Source organism: Phasianus colchicus, chromosome 14, assembly GCF_987193195.1.
Source record: "Phasianus colchicus chromosome 14, bPhaCol1.hap1.1, whole genome shotgun sequence".
Lineage (NCBI taxonomy): Eukaryota > Metazoa > Chordata > Aves > Galliformes > Phasianidae > Phasianus > Phasianus colchicus.
The window spans coordinates 19,240,762-19,258,596 of record NC_143449.1 but is presented as its reverse complement, the minus strand read 5'-3'; the positions used below and the strand labels follow the sequence as shown (position 1 = coordinate 19,258,596).

The following is a 17,835-nucleotide window of genomic DNA, read 5'->3' as shown; positions in this document are numbered from 1 at the left end:
TCTAGCAGGACTCCGTTATGATTTGGGCCCCAAAGCACAATTAATGTGCTGAGACTGTAGCGAATCCAAGTCTCTTTCCTTTTATTATTCTTAATTACTCTTCCATCTGTGTACAACAGCCCTGCTCCAGACCCAGCCAAGTACCGCATGGATACGGCGCGGCCGCTGGCCTGCAGCCCTCCCCTCACCCCCAGAAGTGTCAAAGATTCAGGTTTCCACACTCTATCTCACAGCCCGCAGAGGTGCTCACGGCGGATTTCCCTTCCTTTCGGTGAGCCCCAAACCCTGCACTCGGATTGCACACACCTCAAGCACCTCTGGGTGCAGATCCCGTGCAGATCTGCAAACACACTCCAGGAAGCTTTACAACAAAAACAGCTCGTGCCATCCTCCCTGCCCTCTTGTCTGGTTGTTTTCTGCACCCTCACAGACCACGTTGCAGGCGCTGCATTGGTGCATGTGCTGCAGTGGTGCTCAGCCCCATCCCAGAGCATCTTGCTCCCTCCTCCCCCCTGGGGCCAGCACATCACTGCAGGACCGCAGGGACATTGCAGAGCACAGGGACACTGCCAGCAGGAACACCATGTGCTCGGTCACACGTGCCGCCTTCCAAGCCATGGGGCACCAGCACACATTCCTCTTATGACCCCCATTACTTTACCCCTCCCCACTGATGCTGGGGGGGAGCTGAGCCCCACACACAGCCCCTGCACCCCCCACACACTGGGGACGGAGCTGTCGGGCTGCCAGCAGGGCTGGGAGCCGCCTCCGATCCCAACAGCAGCTGCGCCGGGAAGGGGCCCCGCAGCCCCAGCAATGCGCACGCATCCAGGCCGGCCCCGGGCTGCTGCAGGAGGCACAGGGCTTGGGTTTCACACGGCCTGCCAGCAGCCGGTGAGCCCAGCTCCGCTCGCAGCACAGCTCGTGCTGACGGCAGCACTGGGGTCTGCTCCCACCCTGCACCCCAGAGCTCGAGGACCTGCTGCAGCCCCCGGCACTGTCCTAACCGTGAGCTGCGTTCCACAAGCAGCACTCCCTGTTCATTCCCTGCCTCTTCCTCTTTGCTTCTTCGGGTCCCACAAAGAGTGCTGAAAAACGTGGATGTTCGTCACAGAACGCACCGTCCCAGGAGCGCGCAAGCTGGGACTGTAAGAGCAGCGGGGTGCAAATCCTTCTCACTTCCCAGCACTGTTTGCTGCCCCCACTGCCACAACCCACACACGTCACAGCTCCAGCACCAACCCCAACAACAGCTGTGAACCACCAGCAAAGACAGCTTTTGTGGCTTCGCTCTTAAGGCACAGGCACAGCCCCATGCAGAGCAGCACACTGCCAACACAGCTCCGCTGGCACAGCCGTGCTGCGGGGACCTGGTTGGTGGCACACGGTGGTGACACGCAGCTCCAGCTGTCCCCCAGGAGGGAGAGGATGGCACAAAGCACCACAGACTGCAGCGGTGCATGCAGGGGGATGCGCAGAGTGCTGCCACCCACCAGCAGCAAGTGGACAGCCCTGGGTGTACCTGGCTACATAAATACAGGCTGGATAAATAAATAAACAAATGCATGTTGAAAATTAAATATACATATATATATATATATATTACATATATAAATACATAAATAAACAAACTTAGCTGTAAATAAATAAAACATTGAACCAAGCAGGCGTCCTCCCTGCAGCCCCAGGGAGGCACTGGGGGCTTGTGGTGCCCAAGCCCTGCCGTGCAGACAGATCCTGTGCTGCACCCATTGCTGGATGCCTGCAGAACTCACACCTTCCAGACTGCATATTTTTTTTTGTTCCAGCACATCGCTAGCACACTGCTTGGTGAATATCACCAGGCTCAGACACACCTTGGAAAACATTAAGTGGTTGCATTAAGGGTCTGTCTGGGGAGAGGGAAGCTTTCTGCTGGTCAGGGCCAAGCCAACACCAGGACCAATAAAACACTTTGTTAACCCCATCCCTTAGAGAGAGGCAGCTGTAGCACAAAGCACAGCTCCAGCAGGGGTAGGAGAGAATGCACACCAACAGGCAGAACGGAACGTGGGAACAGCATCAGCCTGCAGAGCAGACACACACTGCTGGGCTCTGCTGGGCTCCCACTTTCCCTCACCCTTTTACATGCAACCCACAACCCAGGTGATGATGTGCTCGGTGTGGCACAAGGAATTATACAACAAAAGATTTGCTTTTCAGCATCCTGGCCGCGTGGTCACCTGCCCACCTCCCGGGAGCGGTGCTCTGCTGCTGCCCCTGGGCAAGAACCGAGGTGCCACACAGAGGAAGATGCTTGAACACAAGTGATGACATCGAGAAAGTAATTTCTTAGAAAAGCAGCTTTTTGACGGAAAAATTATAATCAGCTCTAATTAGCACTGTAATTAAGAGCCACAGCCACACGGCAGGTAAGCTTGTCAGGGCCAGAAAGTACTGCTCAGTGCAGCAGCACCGCTCAGCTGCACGCTCTCCTGCATCCAAGAGAGTCCACGTGGGATCAGGTCACAGAATGAAGCCTTTGTCCTACATCTATCCACCCCCTTCCAAAAAAAAAGCAGCGTCAGGAGGAGAGAGACTATTGCAGAGGCTCAGGGGCAGCTCTGAGCAGCGAGCTGCACGTCACAGGAAAAAAAGTGCCATGTAATTCTCCACCTGATGCTCTGCCAGAGTCATTTGTGGGCCCCGCTGGGACCCGGGCAGGAGGAAAGCACTTATTGAGTTTTAACAGGGTGTAAATCTCCTTGGTTAGGTAGCAAAACATCTGTGACTCCGACCAAGCAATCTGTCGCGGGGCCCCGAAGGACAGACGGACGGAGATGCATGGCTGCAGCGGGCTCAGCAGGGCTGCGTCAGCACTGCCCAGACACAGAGCTGGAGGCTCAGAGCAAAGCCAAAGTTATCAGGGAGCAGAGCGGCTGATTTACGTGCAGATGTGTTGGAAGCAGGATCTGCTGGGCTTGGCTGTGGCTGGGAGATGCAGAAGGTGGGAAGCAGCAGGGAGGGAGAGGGTTTGGGGCGCACTGAGGGACAGCCAAGAGGAAAGCACACCAGGAATCTGCTGGCAGCAGAGAGGGTGCAAACAGCCCTGCAGCTGGGAGGGGAAGCAGCCCCAACCACCCTCCTGCTCCCAGCCCCGCTCCGGGACGTGGGGCTGATGCTTCTCTGAGCCGTGGGAGATGGATGCTTCCAGAAGATGCTTAGCACAAGGCTGGTCCCCAGCACAGACCTGCACAGTGGTCACAGGACTATGGAGGATGGGCCCCACAGCCCTGTGCCAACGCGGCAAGCCGGGATCAAAGCACGGCGTCATCACACAGCAGCAAAACCATCACTCCTAGGGCAAAGCGGCTTCAAACAGCAACACAAGCTCATCCTCCCCAGCAAGACAAGCTCTGGGAGGTGAGCATGCAGCCGGGCAGCCCTCCGCCAGCACAGACGGGCCAGCCAAGAGGATTTCAAAACACAGACCATTAGAAATTAAAAGAAGATGCAAAGGAGCTACATATCACAATTCATTCATGCCGGAGCCCAGCTCGCTTGCAGGGCTGCACATCACATGGAGCAGGTGGTGCAGCGCTTCCCAGAGCCCACAGCACAGGCTTGGTTTACAGAAGCACAGCAGAAGTGACACACGACACATTCCATGTGAGGACAGGTCAGAGCTAAGGGACGCTGGCAAGCCCACAGCAATGCAAAAAGTGCAGACAGCTCCTGTGGGGGCTGAGATCTCCAAGGACAAGAAAGCATTTCTGGGCGGTCCTCTATGCAGCCAGGAGTTGGACTTGATGATCCTCTTGGGTCCTTTCCATCTCTGGGTACTCTGTGATTCCATGAAAGCACTGTGGGTGCACAGGCAGCAAAAGGAAAAGCAGCACGAGGGGCTCGGGGAGCAGCAGGGATTTAAAACAAAGCGTGGCGCTTCAGCTGCCTGTGCTTATCTGCTGCACACCCCCAGGCGTGCCCACACGCTGGGAGCTTGTTACAAGCCATCCTCAAGCTGAAGGCTCCTGCAGCCTTTCAAGTGCCTTGGTAAAAACTCGCTCCCAAAGCAGCCACGCTTCGGTTTTCCCTGTGCTATGGAGAAAGCACTGCTGAGGACAGGGTCCCTCTTGGCAATGCTGCGCTTCATCCCAAGGACCCCCCCGTGCTGCTGGCAGGGAGCTGGGCTCTCCAGCGGGGCACAGCAGGCAGCAGCAGATCAAAGTGCTGGGCACTGCCCTCCCGGCCGGGCGCAGGGACGCGGGCCCTTTCTGATGGGGCTTTTCATCCCTATTAGCGCCGTGAAAGGCTGAGCCATGAGATCAGCTGCCAGGGGCTGCGCGGGGACAGCGCTGAGCCGAAAAGGTCAGGAGGGAGGAGGAGAAGAGAAAAGAGGCAGAGGCTTAAGGGACAGGGCTCAACAAAATCGCATTTACCGTGGTCACGGTCTTCAGACAAGCCTCCGAGACAAGGAACCGCGTGTTGTCTAAGGGCCATTATTTGGGTTTGACATGTCCAGCGCAGGGGCTTTGAAGTTCTGAGTCAGGCACGGCGAGAGCCTGCTCGTCCCCCACACCACTGCCACCTCCCGCAGGGACCCGAGCGGGGCATCCCCCATTACTCCATCACCCACATCCCCCATTACCCCATCACCCACAGACCTCCAGGAACCCCACACCGAACCTCAGCTCCAGGACTTCCAGATCCAAGTTGGACAGCTCCGGGACCCCCAAACTGGGGGACAGCTCTGGGCCCCCCCAGAATGGGAGACAGCTCTGGGCCCCCCAGACCCACCAGCCAAGGAGGAGGAGCCCATGCCCACAGCTCAGTTCCCAGAGCATGTCCCAGCAGCCATGTCGCAAGGGCAAGGAGGTTGCGCAGCTGCAGCCCATTTGGGTGAAGCATGAGGAAGTTGGTTAATTGGGGTTTTATCAGCAGAAGTTCACAGCTCTCATCACAGCATCAAACAGCACTTTTGCTTTCAACTTGATTTCACCCAGCGAGTTGTGGGACAGGAGATGAGGAGCATATGAAAGCAGCCACATTCAAATGGGACCAGCAGGAACGCAGCAGAGCGCATGGCTGGCGGGCACCCAAAACAGCCCCCCCAGCAGCACTGCAGCTGTGCACATAGGGGACGAGGAAGTACAGCAATGTGTCCCAAAAAAAGTTAAAAAAAAAAAAAAAAAAAGAGAGAGAGAGAAAGAAAAGGAGGATTCTGGCATTTGGCAGTACACAGGTGACCCTCATCTCCACATTAAAATTCAATCTAGAATAGAAATAGAAAAGTGCTGAGGAAGAAAGGCCCAGGGATGAGACCCACATCGCAGAGGCAGCAATGGCTGACAACAATAGCTCTTGCCAGGTTGGGTCTAATTGCATCTAAAAACAGAAATGCAAGACAAGGAGTTTAAGGGAACAGCCGGTGTAATGTATCTGGTCTTGCTGAATTCTGCTGCCAAAAATGTTAGATTGGATTACAAACATTATTACATCAAAAATGGATTGAAGGGCTTAAAGACCAACAATCAACAGCAAACGCATTTGGTTTGTGAAGCACATATCTTCTGTGGCCTCCCTTCTACTTCAGCACTTTCAGCTAATGACCCTGCAGAGGACGGGCATTCAGCAGCTGCCTTCCCACTGCTCGCCCTGGGGGGGGACAGGTCGGGCAAGAGCCTGCCCAGGGCGCTCACAGGGGAACACGAAGGAGGTGCACCCAAAAAACCAGAGAGATGCTTCTGGGCAGGGGATGAGGACACGCACAGAAACAGAACAAATCACAGGAAACTGGAGCAGATAAGGCTGAAACGAGGTATGGCCAGGTCTGAGACCCTGCAACAGACATCTCCGGGACCCACCAACACCTCTGCGACAGCACAACTCTGCAGTTCTCACCTCCTATAGCGTTTTGCTCCTGTAAACCCACAGAGCATCTGCTGGTTTGTTTGCAAGCACTCAGAGCCATCCTTCCCTCCCAGTGCAGCTATGTACAAGTGACTGCTTCCTCACCAGCACGACCTAAATCCCCCCTACACACAATGCAGCCTCACTGCTGACCCTCGGAAAGGCAGCAGCACCCACATCCATACATGGGTATGAAGGGAAAACCCACCCCAAGCCCTCCCCTGACTGCCCAGCAGCCTGCCCAGCTGGGCTTTGTGCTTGGGAAAGGAAGCCCCAGTGGGCAGAAAGCGAGAATTTGCTTTTGCTGGATTCACCCTCCCCACAGAGCAAAGCAGGGACTGCACCGCAGAGAACCTCCCCCTTTCCCCATCACCACGTGCCAACCAGACCCCAAAAGCAGGGGACCAAACACACAAGAACCCATGGGCTGCCCTGAGTCCACATCTGCCAAGGAGCAATAATGGAAGCAAAGCACCAAACACCCAAACTGCGCCCTGTCCTGCAGCCCTGCCGAGCCTTTGTGCATGGCCCCGCCGCACAGCCAGGAGCTCCTGCATCTTTTTCTTTATGAAAAGGCTTAGGGAGAGGAATCACCTTCCCCTGTCCAGCCGCGGGAGAAAAGATGCTTTTAATGAAAGCCTCCGGCTGGCATTGAGGGGCTCGGCGCAAGGACGCAGAGAGGATGGGGAGAGGTTACGTTTGCTTTCAAAAGCCTTTTTCATCGCTAAAGCAGCCTAAGCCGAGGGCTGAGTGTCCCTCGGTGATAAAAGTGGCCCTAAACGAGGCTTGGCATATCCAACGTGACGCGGGGGAGCGGGGGGGTAGCCCTGAATGGCGGGGATGGGACGGCAGGCGCTCGCAGCGGGGCTGGGACGGCACAGTCCTGCAGCCGCCCGTGTGCTGCATCCCCCGGCTTAGGGCCGGCAGGAGAAAAGGAAGAAAAATCCTTTTGTGTGTGCGGGCAGGCCGGGGGAAAGGAGAATACAACAAAAAAAAAAAAAAAAAAAAAGGAGGAAAAAAAAAAGACAACATGTGGGTGGTCTGCTCGGGAGACTTTTGACTTTGTTTTTTTGGCTATTTTATTTCTTGGCAGAAGGAGTTCCTGGGGCTGCTGGGCAGAGGCTACGGGCAGATCACAGGAGCATCCCCAGCCCACCCAGGGGCCAAAGAGCAGCGCACAGCGGCCGCCCGGCCCCCGCGCCGCCGGGGCTCGCTTCAAAGCACGGAGCAGTCAAGGGAAATTAAAGTCAGAAATGGTCGGAGCCGCACGGGCAGGGGGCACCGGGGGGGCACTGCAGCACCAGCACTGCTCCTGGGGCGGGGGCCGGGACTTGGGGGGGGTTGCAGTGGGAGTGTGACAGCCTTCAGATTCCCCAGCGCTCGGATGGAAACCAGATTTCAGTGCAAACATAGAAAATTGCTGTATGTGGGACAAGGTTCAGTGTTCCGGTAGTGGAATAAAGATGCAGTTGCAGTCTTCTAACTCTATAAGGAGAAAGGAAAACCAAGACGAGAAATAATAATTAAAAAAAAAGAGAGACTGCTTTCACACCAGCAGCCAGACAACACAGACACAAGCAGCTGAGGAGGTGGCATGGTGGGGACAGGTGTGCTGGCACCCAGGTGCACAGGGTTTGCAACAAGGAAACCCATGCACTTATCCTCCCTGGTGGTGGGCTTGCTGCTGCAAGAGAGAGCTGCCAGGGGTGCATGCAGCAGGAGAAGCTCATTGCTGCACCAGGTTCTCACCCAGCTGCAGCACCACAGGACTGGGAGCAGGTGAGCAGAAGGGCCATTCTGGTGAGAAACTGCTGCAATCCCTTTTGCACCATCCTGTGCTCAAGCCAAGCATTATAGAGAGCTGAGCAAATGTATGCTAAGGATCCAAGGGTGGGCTGAAATCTGACCTGCAGGAGCCCATTTGGCTGTTTCCTCAGTCCCAGGCTTAGTGAAATTATGCTGCAGTGAAAATAAAGCAATTTCCAACACCAGATAGGGCAGCAGGGAGCTCTCAGGCTGGCAGAATCACCACGGCACCTCCTGCCCCACGGCCCCAAGTTGGAGGATGCCTGTAGGATCCTGGCCAACCACTCTGACAGCAGAGAGCTCAGGCTAAAAATACGTCTCTGACCGACTCCAGTCCCCCAGCCTGCAGTCTCAGCTGACCCCTGTGCCAGGCTGCTCGTCGATGAGCCCGCAGCACGTGACGGTGAGCGCAGGGGGCAGCAGGGCTGCCGTGCCCTTTCCTGGCTGCTGCACTGTGGGCTCGCACGCGATGCGAGCAGCCAAGCAGAAATCCCAGGGCATGGGGCAGAGGGTGAGTGAGGAGGCAGGCATCGCCCAGCACCAGGAGGGAGGGGAGAATGCAGCCCCAGCAACGAGCTCACAGCCACCACGGATGATGGAGATGCGCTGGTTGGTACCCACAGGTGCACCCCGTGCACATCATCTGTGTGCTCAGAGGAAACTCAGCCTCCTTTCTACAAAGCCACGTTACAGATGGAAACAACAACAGGCCAACGTGTAGGATTTTACAGCCACTTAGATCATAACAAGCTCCAGGAGCAACTCCCCAGGCTGCTTCCTATGGCAGGCAGCAAGGACAGCTGAGACACTTTGCACATCGTCAACATCGCAGTGCCCTACAGGACGGCCCTGCAGCGCTCCAGCCTCACAGCCCGGCTCCACAAACAAGCTCCAGCCACGAAACCTCTCCAGACACAGAAACCATTCCGGCTGTGGGCAGGTCTCACCCTGCTGGAGGGGCCGTCCCGGCTCCTGGCGCTGCCAGATAAGGGCCCAGGACCCCTCGGCTGGCACATTCCTCCCTTCTCCCATCCAGTGGGAAATATTTTCCGTGCGTGTCAGCACTGAGCAGCAGCCAAGTCCCAAAGCAGCGCCTGGTGACACTCCGCAGGCCCCCGCAGCCCCCAGCGAGGAAGAGGAGGGCGACTCACATGTGATGAAGTAATCCTGCTGCCGCTTGAACTCCAGGCCCATGTAGTTGGGGCTGAACTCCTGAAACTTGATGGTGAAGCGGATCTCCTGCTCGGGCCGGTTGCACGTCACCAGCACATTGGGGTCCATGACAGTGCTGCAGGCATCTGCCTGATCCTTTTTCACCAGGTACAGCTTGTAGTACTCGTAAGGCTTGGACGGCTCCGCCTTGGGGCAGATAATGTCCAGTTTGTCCCCAATCTCTGGGTAGATGACCAACCCTTTCCCACTCATGAATCTGAAAGAAGAGGAGAAGGCGAGACGTTAGCAACACTCGCACCCAGTGTTCCACCCCGCGCACAGCCTACCATTTATTTTGGACATAAATTCCTCCCTCCACAAACTGCTTTTTTTTGTTGTTTGACACCAACACGAAGCTCTCCTGTTCCCAACAGCAAGGCCAGAACCTTCCCACCATTCTGCCGTCCCACAGAGCCGGGCTGGGCTCTGCCCATGCGGTGTGCCCCAAGGCAAGGCAGCCAGCTTCCTGCAGGGCCGGCTGTAATTAGGGAGCAGTGGGGAGGGATCCCTCCCCACCCCGCTCACAGAGGAATTCCTGTCCTTACATGGTAGGGAGGGAAGCATCTCGCAGGGCAGCTCCTACCCACCCGGCCGCTGCCACGGCTCAGCAGCATGCCCAGGAGCGTGGGAGGACCGGATGGAGAGGAGCAAGGAGGGAGGAAAGCTATTTGGGGCTGGAAGGCAGGGCATTGCGGAGGGAAAGAAGGCAATGTGCTGATAATTAACATTCAGATTTCATTATAGCAGAGCAATACTCTGAAGTAGAGGATTAGGGCAACAACGAGGGAAGCAGCAGAGCATCTACTTTGATGTAGGCAACGTGATGCGTTCTGATGGAAGATAACATGGGAATGGATGTTCCTGCAAAGCTCTCTGCTGCAACTCCCTCATGTAATCTGTGCAAACCGGAGCTGTGCTCCGCCGGGCTGCACGCATCCACAGCTCCCCTCCTCCCTGCAGCCCCTGCCCCATGCCACAGCAATGGGCTGCCTCCTCCCAGCGTCAGCGGCGCGGGCTGAGGTTCCAGGCACCAAGGAAACAGCATCAAACATACAGGACCAACCTGCTCTGTGGCTCCTGTGCAAGTCTTAGCAAGAGGCCGCAGAGCTGAAACCAGAGCTGCAGCAGCCCGGGCTGTGGGCCTCTCGCTACACGAGATTTACACGCCAGGGAAGGCAGGCGGAGCCCGAGCCCACACACACCCGATGCCCTCGGCAAGGGCTCCTGAGTCGGGTTTCGGCTGCAGGACTGGGAGGGACAGAAGCAGCAGGCATTGCCTGCACCTCACCGTCAGCCCATGGAGCAACTCCACGAGGCCAAGTGGGGATAGCAGCTGTGACTGCCCTCCATCCATGTTGCCCTCAGCCATGGAGCTGGATTTGGGCGTGCTGGCTGCACCACCCATCAGCCCCTCACACCCCTCCGAGGGCAGCAGAACGCAGTAGCCTGAGCAGTGCAAGCAGGTCACAAGGAACGGGGGCAATCTTGACCACCCCCACTTGACCAGCTGTGTAGAAGCAGCTCTGACTCTTAGAAGCCACAACCTCTGGGTCAAGGCTCTCCAGGAGCCCCAGAACAAAGCAGAAGTTTCACCCCTCTTAGCCAGGCTGCCGCAGGAAGGTGGAAAGCAGCCGGTGCTCCAGGTGAGCCACCAAGTAGGTCAGCTGGACCCCAGCCAGAGCATTACACGCGATAAAGGCCTCCCCCACCCATCGCCTGTGCCCTGATGCAATCCCAGGAGATGTTCAGTCAAAGATGCAAAGAAGCCCCTGCCCCTCCCTCCCCTTGCTCACCAACCCCACCCTATTCGAGGCCACAGACATGCAACACAAGTAAACACTTGCATGCTCACTCACAGGTTCCCACCCTGCGAGGCAGCTGGATCCCACATTCATTTCTCCGCAGTTGGGCTGAGTCAGACGTTTTCTGGCAAAGGGCTCCCGAGTGACTCAAATTCCCTCCTTCAGCCTCTGCCAGCTCCCTTCTGCCCAAAAGATGCCAAACAGGAAGCCGCAAACAAGTCGAGCAGATGTCTCGCGACTCCGGAGCCAGGGCAGAGGGCTCCCATCCACCTCCCAGCAGTGCCAGCACAGCCCGCATGCCATCCCCGCGGCTCCGGGTCGGGTCACGCCAATTTCTGAGCGCAGCAGGACGGGAAAACGTGGGGAGGGAGAGAGACGATAAAGGAACGCCACTGAGAACATCCAAACACAGCTCCCCGTTGGCATACCCTAATCTCACAAAACTCAGAAACGTCTGTTGTATTTGTTTTTAAGGACAAAAATCACAACCAATTTTCTTAACACGAACGCTCCATCTCAACTTCAGAAGCACACAGCTTCTGCCTGGGCATCAGCCCAGGAATATTTTCCAGGCTTTTTACACCAGCACCAAGAACCATTCACCGTCACCGCACGCAGCACTCTGTCACTGTCATCCCACGGCTCCGGGAGCTCTGCCCCACAGATGTTTTCTCCTCCATTTCCCCCTTGCCGTGCTCCTTCTCTTCTCTAAAAGCAGGACTGCCTCCAAGTGAAAAGGCTCTTCAGCCTTAGCAGTGATAGGAGACCCCTGAAAGTACCTACAAAATAGCTCCCTCGTTTCTTTGAACCCTTATTGATACATCAAGGCTCTTCCCCTCAAATTTGGAGGTGTTTTGCAAGCACTGGCTTGCGGCAGCCATCCTCCCATTGGGTGGAAAAGGTGAAGAGCACCATTCCTCACAAGAACAGCCAAGAGAAAAGCACCAAGCATTTGGAGAAGTCACCCTTGGACAGTGTTAGAGCAAGTTCTGCACATGAGAAATTTTACTTGAAAAGGGTCTCTGAAGGCAAAAAAAAAGCTCAAACTCCTGGCACAAGGTGACTCATCCCTACAAGGACACATCTCCAAATTGATGTTAACTGGAAAGAATGAACAAATTACTTTTAAATTAAAAGGGAAAGTCATTGAGCCCTAAGAGCACATACTGTAATTTTGGGGAGGATCTGCTGTATTCCTCATCCATACAGAGGATGATTTCCCTGCTTTAAGGTGGGGAGCAGAATCAAATTCAATTCAACCTTAAGGATGAAACTGTGACTGACATCTGCATAATAAAGCACTCGGGGATGCGGCTCGAGACATGCAGTGTATTAGACAACTTAAATTAGGATACGGCAGACTGGTGAAGCACTGAGAAGGAGGATGGCTGTTGCTCAAAGCAATAACCTACTTATGTCCCAGCCTCAGACAGCTACAGCCAGCACTGGGGATGAGTGGACCCCGCGGCGGGGATGGGGTGGGAATGGAGTAGGAAGGGAGCGGGCAGCACACAGCCTGCAGCGCCTTCCCCAGCACCTTTGCCACCCAAAGCCTCCAGCCAGCCCTGCTCTTCTGAGCAAACCACAGCACGATGGTTTCAAAGGCAGCAGAACCAAGCAGCCTTGTCACCCTCTGCCCCCCCTGCTCTCCCACCACCCCACAGGAACACGCTTGCATCTTGCACTGGTGCCAGCACAAGCATGCGAGGTGCCCATTCTGCACACACTGCTTTTGCTGGGATCAAATATACAAGAAAGAAAGCAAAGCTGCTGCTGGGCTGGAGAAGCACGGGCTGCTGCACGCGCTGGGATGCTTCTTCCCCAAGGACCTCCCAGGTCTAAAGGCTGGAGCCGTTCAAGTCACTACGAAACCAGCGGCAGGCACTTAAAGCCGATGCAAATCGGGAAGCGTGCTCTGCTCAGCTCAGCTGGGCCTCCTTTTTATCTAGAAATCTCAAGTGCTTCATGAGATCGAGCCTCGCAGCCGCAGGAGACAGCTGAAGGGCTTTGTCACCCCTGAGCGCAGCGCTGCTGCAGGCAGGCTGACGGCCACACGGTTGGCTCGAGCTCAGCTCCATCCGTCCCTGCAACCCAGCGCCTCTCATGGAGCATACAGCCTCCCCACGTGGCCCCCCTGGGACAAGGAGGACGTTTCTGCTTTGATTCATGGAGTATTTGTAACCACCACCAGTTACCAGCTCACGGAAAACATCTCCGCATCCTTTCTTTTGGTGTCAGACACAGTGGGAAAGATTAACTACAGCTACTTGAGTCACTTGCGTTCCCAGCGGGCTCACCAGCATCAGCTGGTGGCACTGGCATTGCCACCCACAGACCCAGCCGGGCTCCCAGTGCTGCATCCCGGGTGTGCAGCCCCGCGCACCAGCCGGCCCCACAGCCCCACAAATTCCTGGCCCTGCAGGTTCCTAGGGAGCTATCAGGTGGCAGCGTCCAATTTCCTCATTGTTTCGGGAGGTGTTTTCTGATGGGAAAGGTGAAAAGGGTATTTGTGAGCCTTGTAAACCGATTCCTCCGAGTTGGGTAAACAAGGGGAGCTCTGTTGGCAGCCAGCCCCTGCAAGCCGGAGATGCCTGAGCTGAGAAACCCAACCGGGGGGCAGCCCCCCACCCAGCCAGGGACTCAGGGTCGCTGGGGGAGCCCCATGCCCCAGCGTGGATGGAACCAAAAGGACAACCTCTGAACCCTCAGCCAGCGGGAGCCGACAAAGGGACAGGGGTGCAACAAGTGGGACCAGTGCAGTGACACAGGTTCCGTGCTCCCCAGCTTGCACAGTGTCTGGTGTCAGGCACGGCTGCACTGGCATCGCAAAGGGGATTTAATTGGAGAGGAAAAGGACCAGAGTGATAAGGGATAATCCCTCAAAATATGCCGCTGTGCTACTCGGGGGGATTTCTGTGGCCTTTGTTGCACCAGGCTGCACTCAAGTCACTTTACAGGACTCTGAGGAACATTCTGACCCCAGAATGTTCCTCAAGCAAAGGAAGACACATCCCGCAGTGCCTGCTGCCTCCTCCCTCTGGTTCCACACTGAAGCATCACAGCTCTGCCAGTCCATATCAGCACACAGGAAACTGGTAAATATACACATAATTTAAAGAATGGGTTAACGTGCTTTCAAACAACCTATCTCCCAGCCCAGGTACTTATTGTGCCATGAGAACTACAAAACCTCTGGGGCAGGCATCACATTTCCCTGTGTCTGAAGAACAAAACGTGCCTCTTACTGTATTTCAAGCTTTGCAGAAAACAAAACAACACAGAACAACTACCCCCTCCTTGGATAAGATACTCCAAAGCATGAATTCTGACATACATACAAGGTGACATATGCTAAATGCTGTTTTCTTCAAAGAAATCCAGAAATAACCATCTTGCAAAGAGGACATGTGCTCTTAGCAGCCAGGGCTGCAGGAGGGCCTGGCAGAGTGACATGCTGCGAGCAGAGAGCAGCAAACAGCCATTCAGATGTGGCATTTACTGCTGTGCAAGAGCTACGGGTCCTGCTAGACCTTCAGGAGCTGAGGACCACGTCAGGAGAACTCACCTCCAAACAGAGCATATGGGCTTGCTCTGGGGGCTATCTGGGGGCTACACCATCCCCAGGGCTCCCGTAGGTCCCCATGGCTCAGAAATGTGCTCCAAGACAGGAAGCAGCCAGCAGTTCTGTAAGATGAAGTAGTTGAGTAAAAGAGCTGGAGACTCCATGGAAAAACTCACAAAAAGCATTCATGCAGTGACAAAACACATGAGGGCTTCACTGGTGTCCAACCACAGCCAGAAGCAGAAGCCCTCTGCTGCCTGCCTTGTTCCCACTTGCTTTTCAGGAGCCCACCACCACCACATCACAGCTGGGAGAGCTCTCTGCCTAAGAAAAGCCCTCCTGCCCATACAGGCGGCCTCCAGCAGCCCACATCCATCCCAGAGAGGTGCAGGAGCAGCAGCACAATGCCGGAACACCAGTAAATTCAGGTTCCTACTCAGCTATCGGTCCATGGTAGAAGCAGGAGGGCCCATGTCCATACAACCTCATTTTTACAATCTATAGTGCTATTACCATCCAATTTCTTCTTTTTGACTCTTGCTAGCTTCTTGGAACAAAGATGTCCCATGGAAGGATATTCATTACAACTTGAGCAAAGCAGTTCCCTGCTCACCTCCACCTCCCATCTGTGTCTGTCACCTTCCCATTTGTCGAGTTCTTCGTCAGTGCAAGGAAGGGTAAATAGGAGCACGTGGTTCCCCATCCTCACGCTTTCAGATCCCACTTCTTTCATGTGCTCTTCTATTCTTAGTCTCTGTTAAGTGCAGCCTTCGATCTCTTTTTTCCTGCTAATCTCTGTATAATTATTTCCACTGCCCTTCTGCAGACCTCTTCTATTTCTGCAGTATCCGCTCTGTGCTGGGGCGATGAGAACACAGCACAGTGACTCAGGTAAGCCTCAAAGCAGCCTCATGGGGTGGTCGCTCCTTTGGCCTTGGCTCCAAGCACAATCACTGAAAGTCGGTGTTTTTCATTGGTCCTTTACGCCATCCAACCTCTGTGCTTCCTTCCACCACCCGCTCCCTCTTCCACGCTCTCCATCCATCCTTCAGTCACGGAGCCCCAGGAGCAGCCTCCTGTCCTTAACCCTCACTCCTCACACCAGCAGGTTCCTGGGCAACCTTCCCCACAGCCTGAGTCTTAGCAAAGAAGCTAGCAGTCATTCTCTGCCCACCAGCTCCTGTCCTCCACCAAGGCCAACCGCAGGTGGTTCCCACCGCAGCACGAGGCTAATCACCCCGGCCCGTTTCCTCCAGGCATTTAACCAGCTCCATAGCAATGCACCCCGCTCTGTAATTCTCTGGGATCATTCCTAATACCTTTAATGATAAACACGACGCTGGCTCCCTGCCCGCCCCCCGACGCAGCAGCTGAATTAACGACGGATCTGCCTCGTTAGTGGTTCCGGGAGTGACCCCTCCTGGTGCCCCCCACTCCCTTCACCCCATCCACGGCCCCTCAGCCTCGTTCAGCAGGGGGATGCAGGCATGGAGCATTTTAGCACTGCTGTCAGCACCCACCATCCCCCCCAAAAAGGGGCTGTGCAAACAGGACCCCGTTCTTCCCTCCAGCACAAAGCGGGGTGCCCACACAGCCCAGGGATGGCCTGCAGCCCTGCCTTCTCAAACCACCCCGCAGAGCCCCCCGCTCCCCACTCGACCCGTTCCCCTCCCGGTCACACTTTAAGGCCCTTTTTTTCCACATTTCAGGTTTAATGAGGCCCATTCAACCCTCCCAAAGACAAAAGGCCCTTCTCGTTTCTAAACGGATTTACACGACGCATCAGTGAGGCAGAAACGGGTCGCCATGGCAACGAGGCCCAGCCACCCCCCCCCACCCCCCCGCACGCGGCTGCCATTTTGTCCCCGCGCCGCGCCCCAAACCCCCACTGCTTCCACAGGGGGAGCACAGGAAGAACGGGGGGAAATGAAATAAGCCATAAAGACGATGCAAGCTGAATGCACTGGAGAATGGAGATGTGCAGCCCCTGGAGACACCCCCCCCACACACACCTCTGGGGTCCCTGCTCTGAGGGTCCCCCCACAACATGAGCTGTCCGTGGGGTCTGTGTTCTGCGGGAACCCCAGAACAGGATCCCATTGCTCCAGAGCCCCCCCGGACACCTGCCAGGGCCACAACAGCCACACCACACAGCCACGGAGCCCCCCCAGGAGGAGGCCCCTTTTTAGATGGACTTAAATCTGCTTAAGTAAATGTTTCTCCAGCATATGTAATCCCTTGCAAGTTTTGCACGCTGATGACTGATTGGGGTTTATTATCAAACCGGAGTTAAAATGTAAGCAGAAGGCAAGTAAACACCAGCTGTGGGGGGAAAAATAAAGCGGGAACACCTCATGCTCCCAGCAGGAGGCTGCAATGGCGGAGCTGGGGAAGCTCTGCCCTCAGCTCCCACGCGTGTCTCTGCGGGGCGACAATGGCTTTGGCGGTGCTGAGGACCACCCCACACCTCCCGCAGGGCTCCAACACAGCAAGCTCCTCTGCACACCTCACACCCCAGCTCCCTCCTACCCGAGCAGAGCAGATCCCATCACGCAGCGCCAATCCCTATCAGCCGTGATCCGGAACCACCACATCCCAAGGAACGAGCAGCCCGGCTGCAGCAGCCCATCCCTAAGCAAGGCTTTGCTCAGCTGGTGCCATTGGGAAACAGGACTGCAAGTGTCAAGCACAAGCTGGCCAAATAAGCTGCCGGTCCGCCTCGAGCACAGCAGGCATTGCTCACACCTCAGCAAGTGGATGAGAGAGCAGCCTCACAACAAACACTGATGGGAGCTTTGTTCAGGAGGTGCACAGGGCTGTTCTCCACACACAGACTCTCTCTTTCCCAGAAGAAAAGAAATCCAACACGACAGGCAGAGGTGGACCAAACCTTCCCCGCCTCCATCACCAGGCATGCTTCCATCGCAGGAGCTGCTCCTCCTCCACAGCAGCCAACAAGGGACAGCACAGTCCCTCCGCATCAGAGCAGATTCCTCTTTCATTATCACTGCACCAAACCATGTGGCAGAGGACGTCCGGCTGAGGACCAACTAGCACAGCACATTGGGAAAAAAGGGCCATTCCCACAGCCTCCAAGCAGGTTTTTCTGCCCATGCTCAGCTACCTGCTTCCACTCTCACAGTCCGCAAGCACTCCAGGTTCCAGATCACATCATGCTTGCCACCAGCAGCACCAACTGAGAAGAGGACTCCAGCAGTCCTCTTGCCAGGGATGCCACAGGTGCTGGGCAGCAGGAAGACGGTTTCTGATTGCCAAAGAGCAGTTCCATTCCCTGTGCTTGTTCTCAGCTTTGTGTCTTGCTGGAGCTAGGGGATCTCTGGGGTAACTTTGGGCTTTAATCATCAGGACACACTTGCTCCTTTGATGCAAGACCGGTGTTCATTTGGTGAACCTGCTGGATTTCTAGTGAAGAAACAGAGCGGGTTGAACACAGCTGGAGAAGCGCTGACCATGTGCACACTGCACCGAGGTGTCGCAGAACTGCCATCATGCATTACAGCCACTTCCCAGCTCTGGCCTGCACAAAGGCATTTGTCTGAAACA

General features: G+C 55.7%; 1 protein-coding gene across 3 annotated transcripts in view; it reads right to left on the bottom strand.

Moving 5' to 3' along the window:
* Positions 1–17,835, bottom strand: part of EFNB1 (ephrin B1) — a 47,811-nt gene that overhangs the window by 9,384 nt on the left and 20,592 nt on the right. The window contains exons 1-2 of one of the 3 annotated variants that reach the window (XM_090150533.1): positions 10,764–11,556; positions 8,847–9,124 (exon numbers count right to left, since the gene is read on the bottom strand). In XM_090150533.1, the coding sequence (XP_090006659.1) occupies positions 8,847–9,124; positions 10,764–10,798 (313 nt within the window). In that variant the 5' untranslated portion in view covers positions 10,799–11,556. Of the gene's footprint in view, positions 1–8,846; positions 9,125–9,257; positions 9,994–10,763; positions 11,557–17,835 lie in introns of those variants that run through there. The other 2 variants (XM_090150532.1, XM_031593975.2) reach the window with 2 other exon arrangements.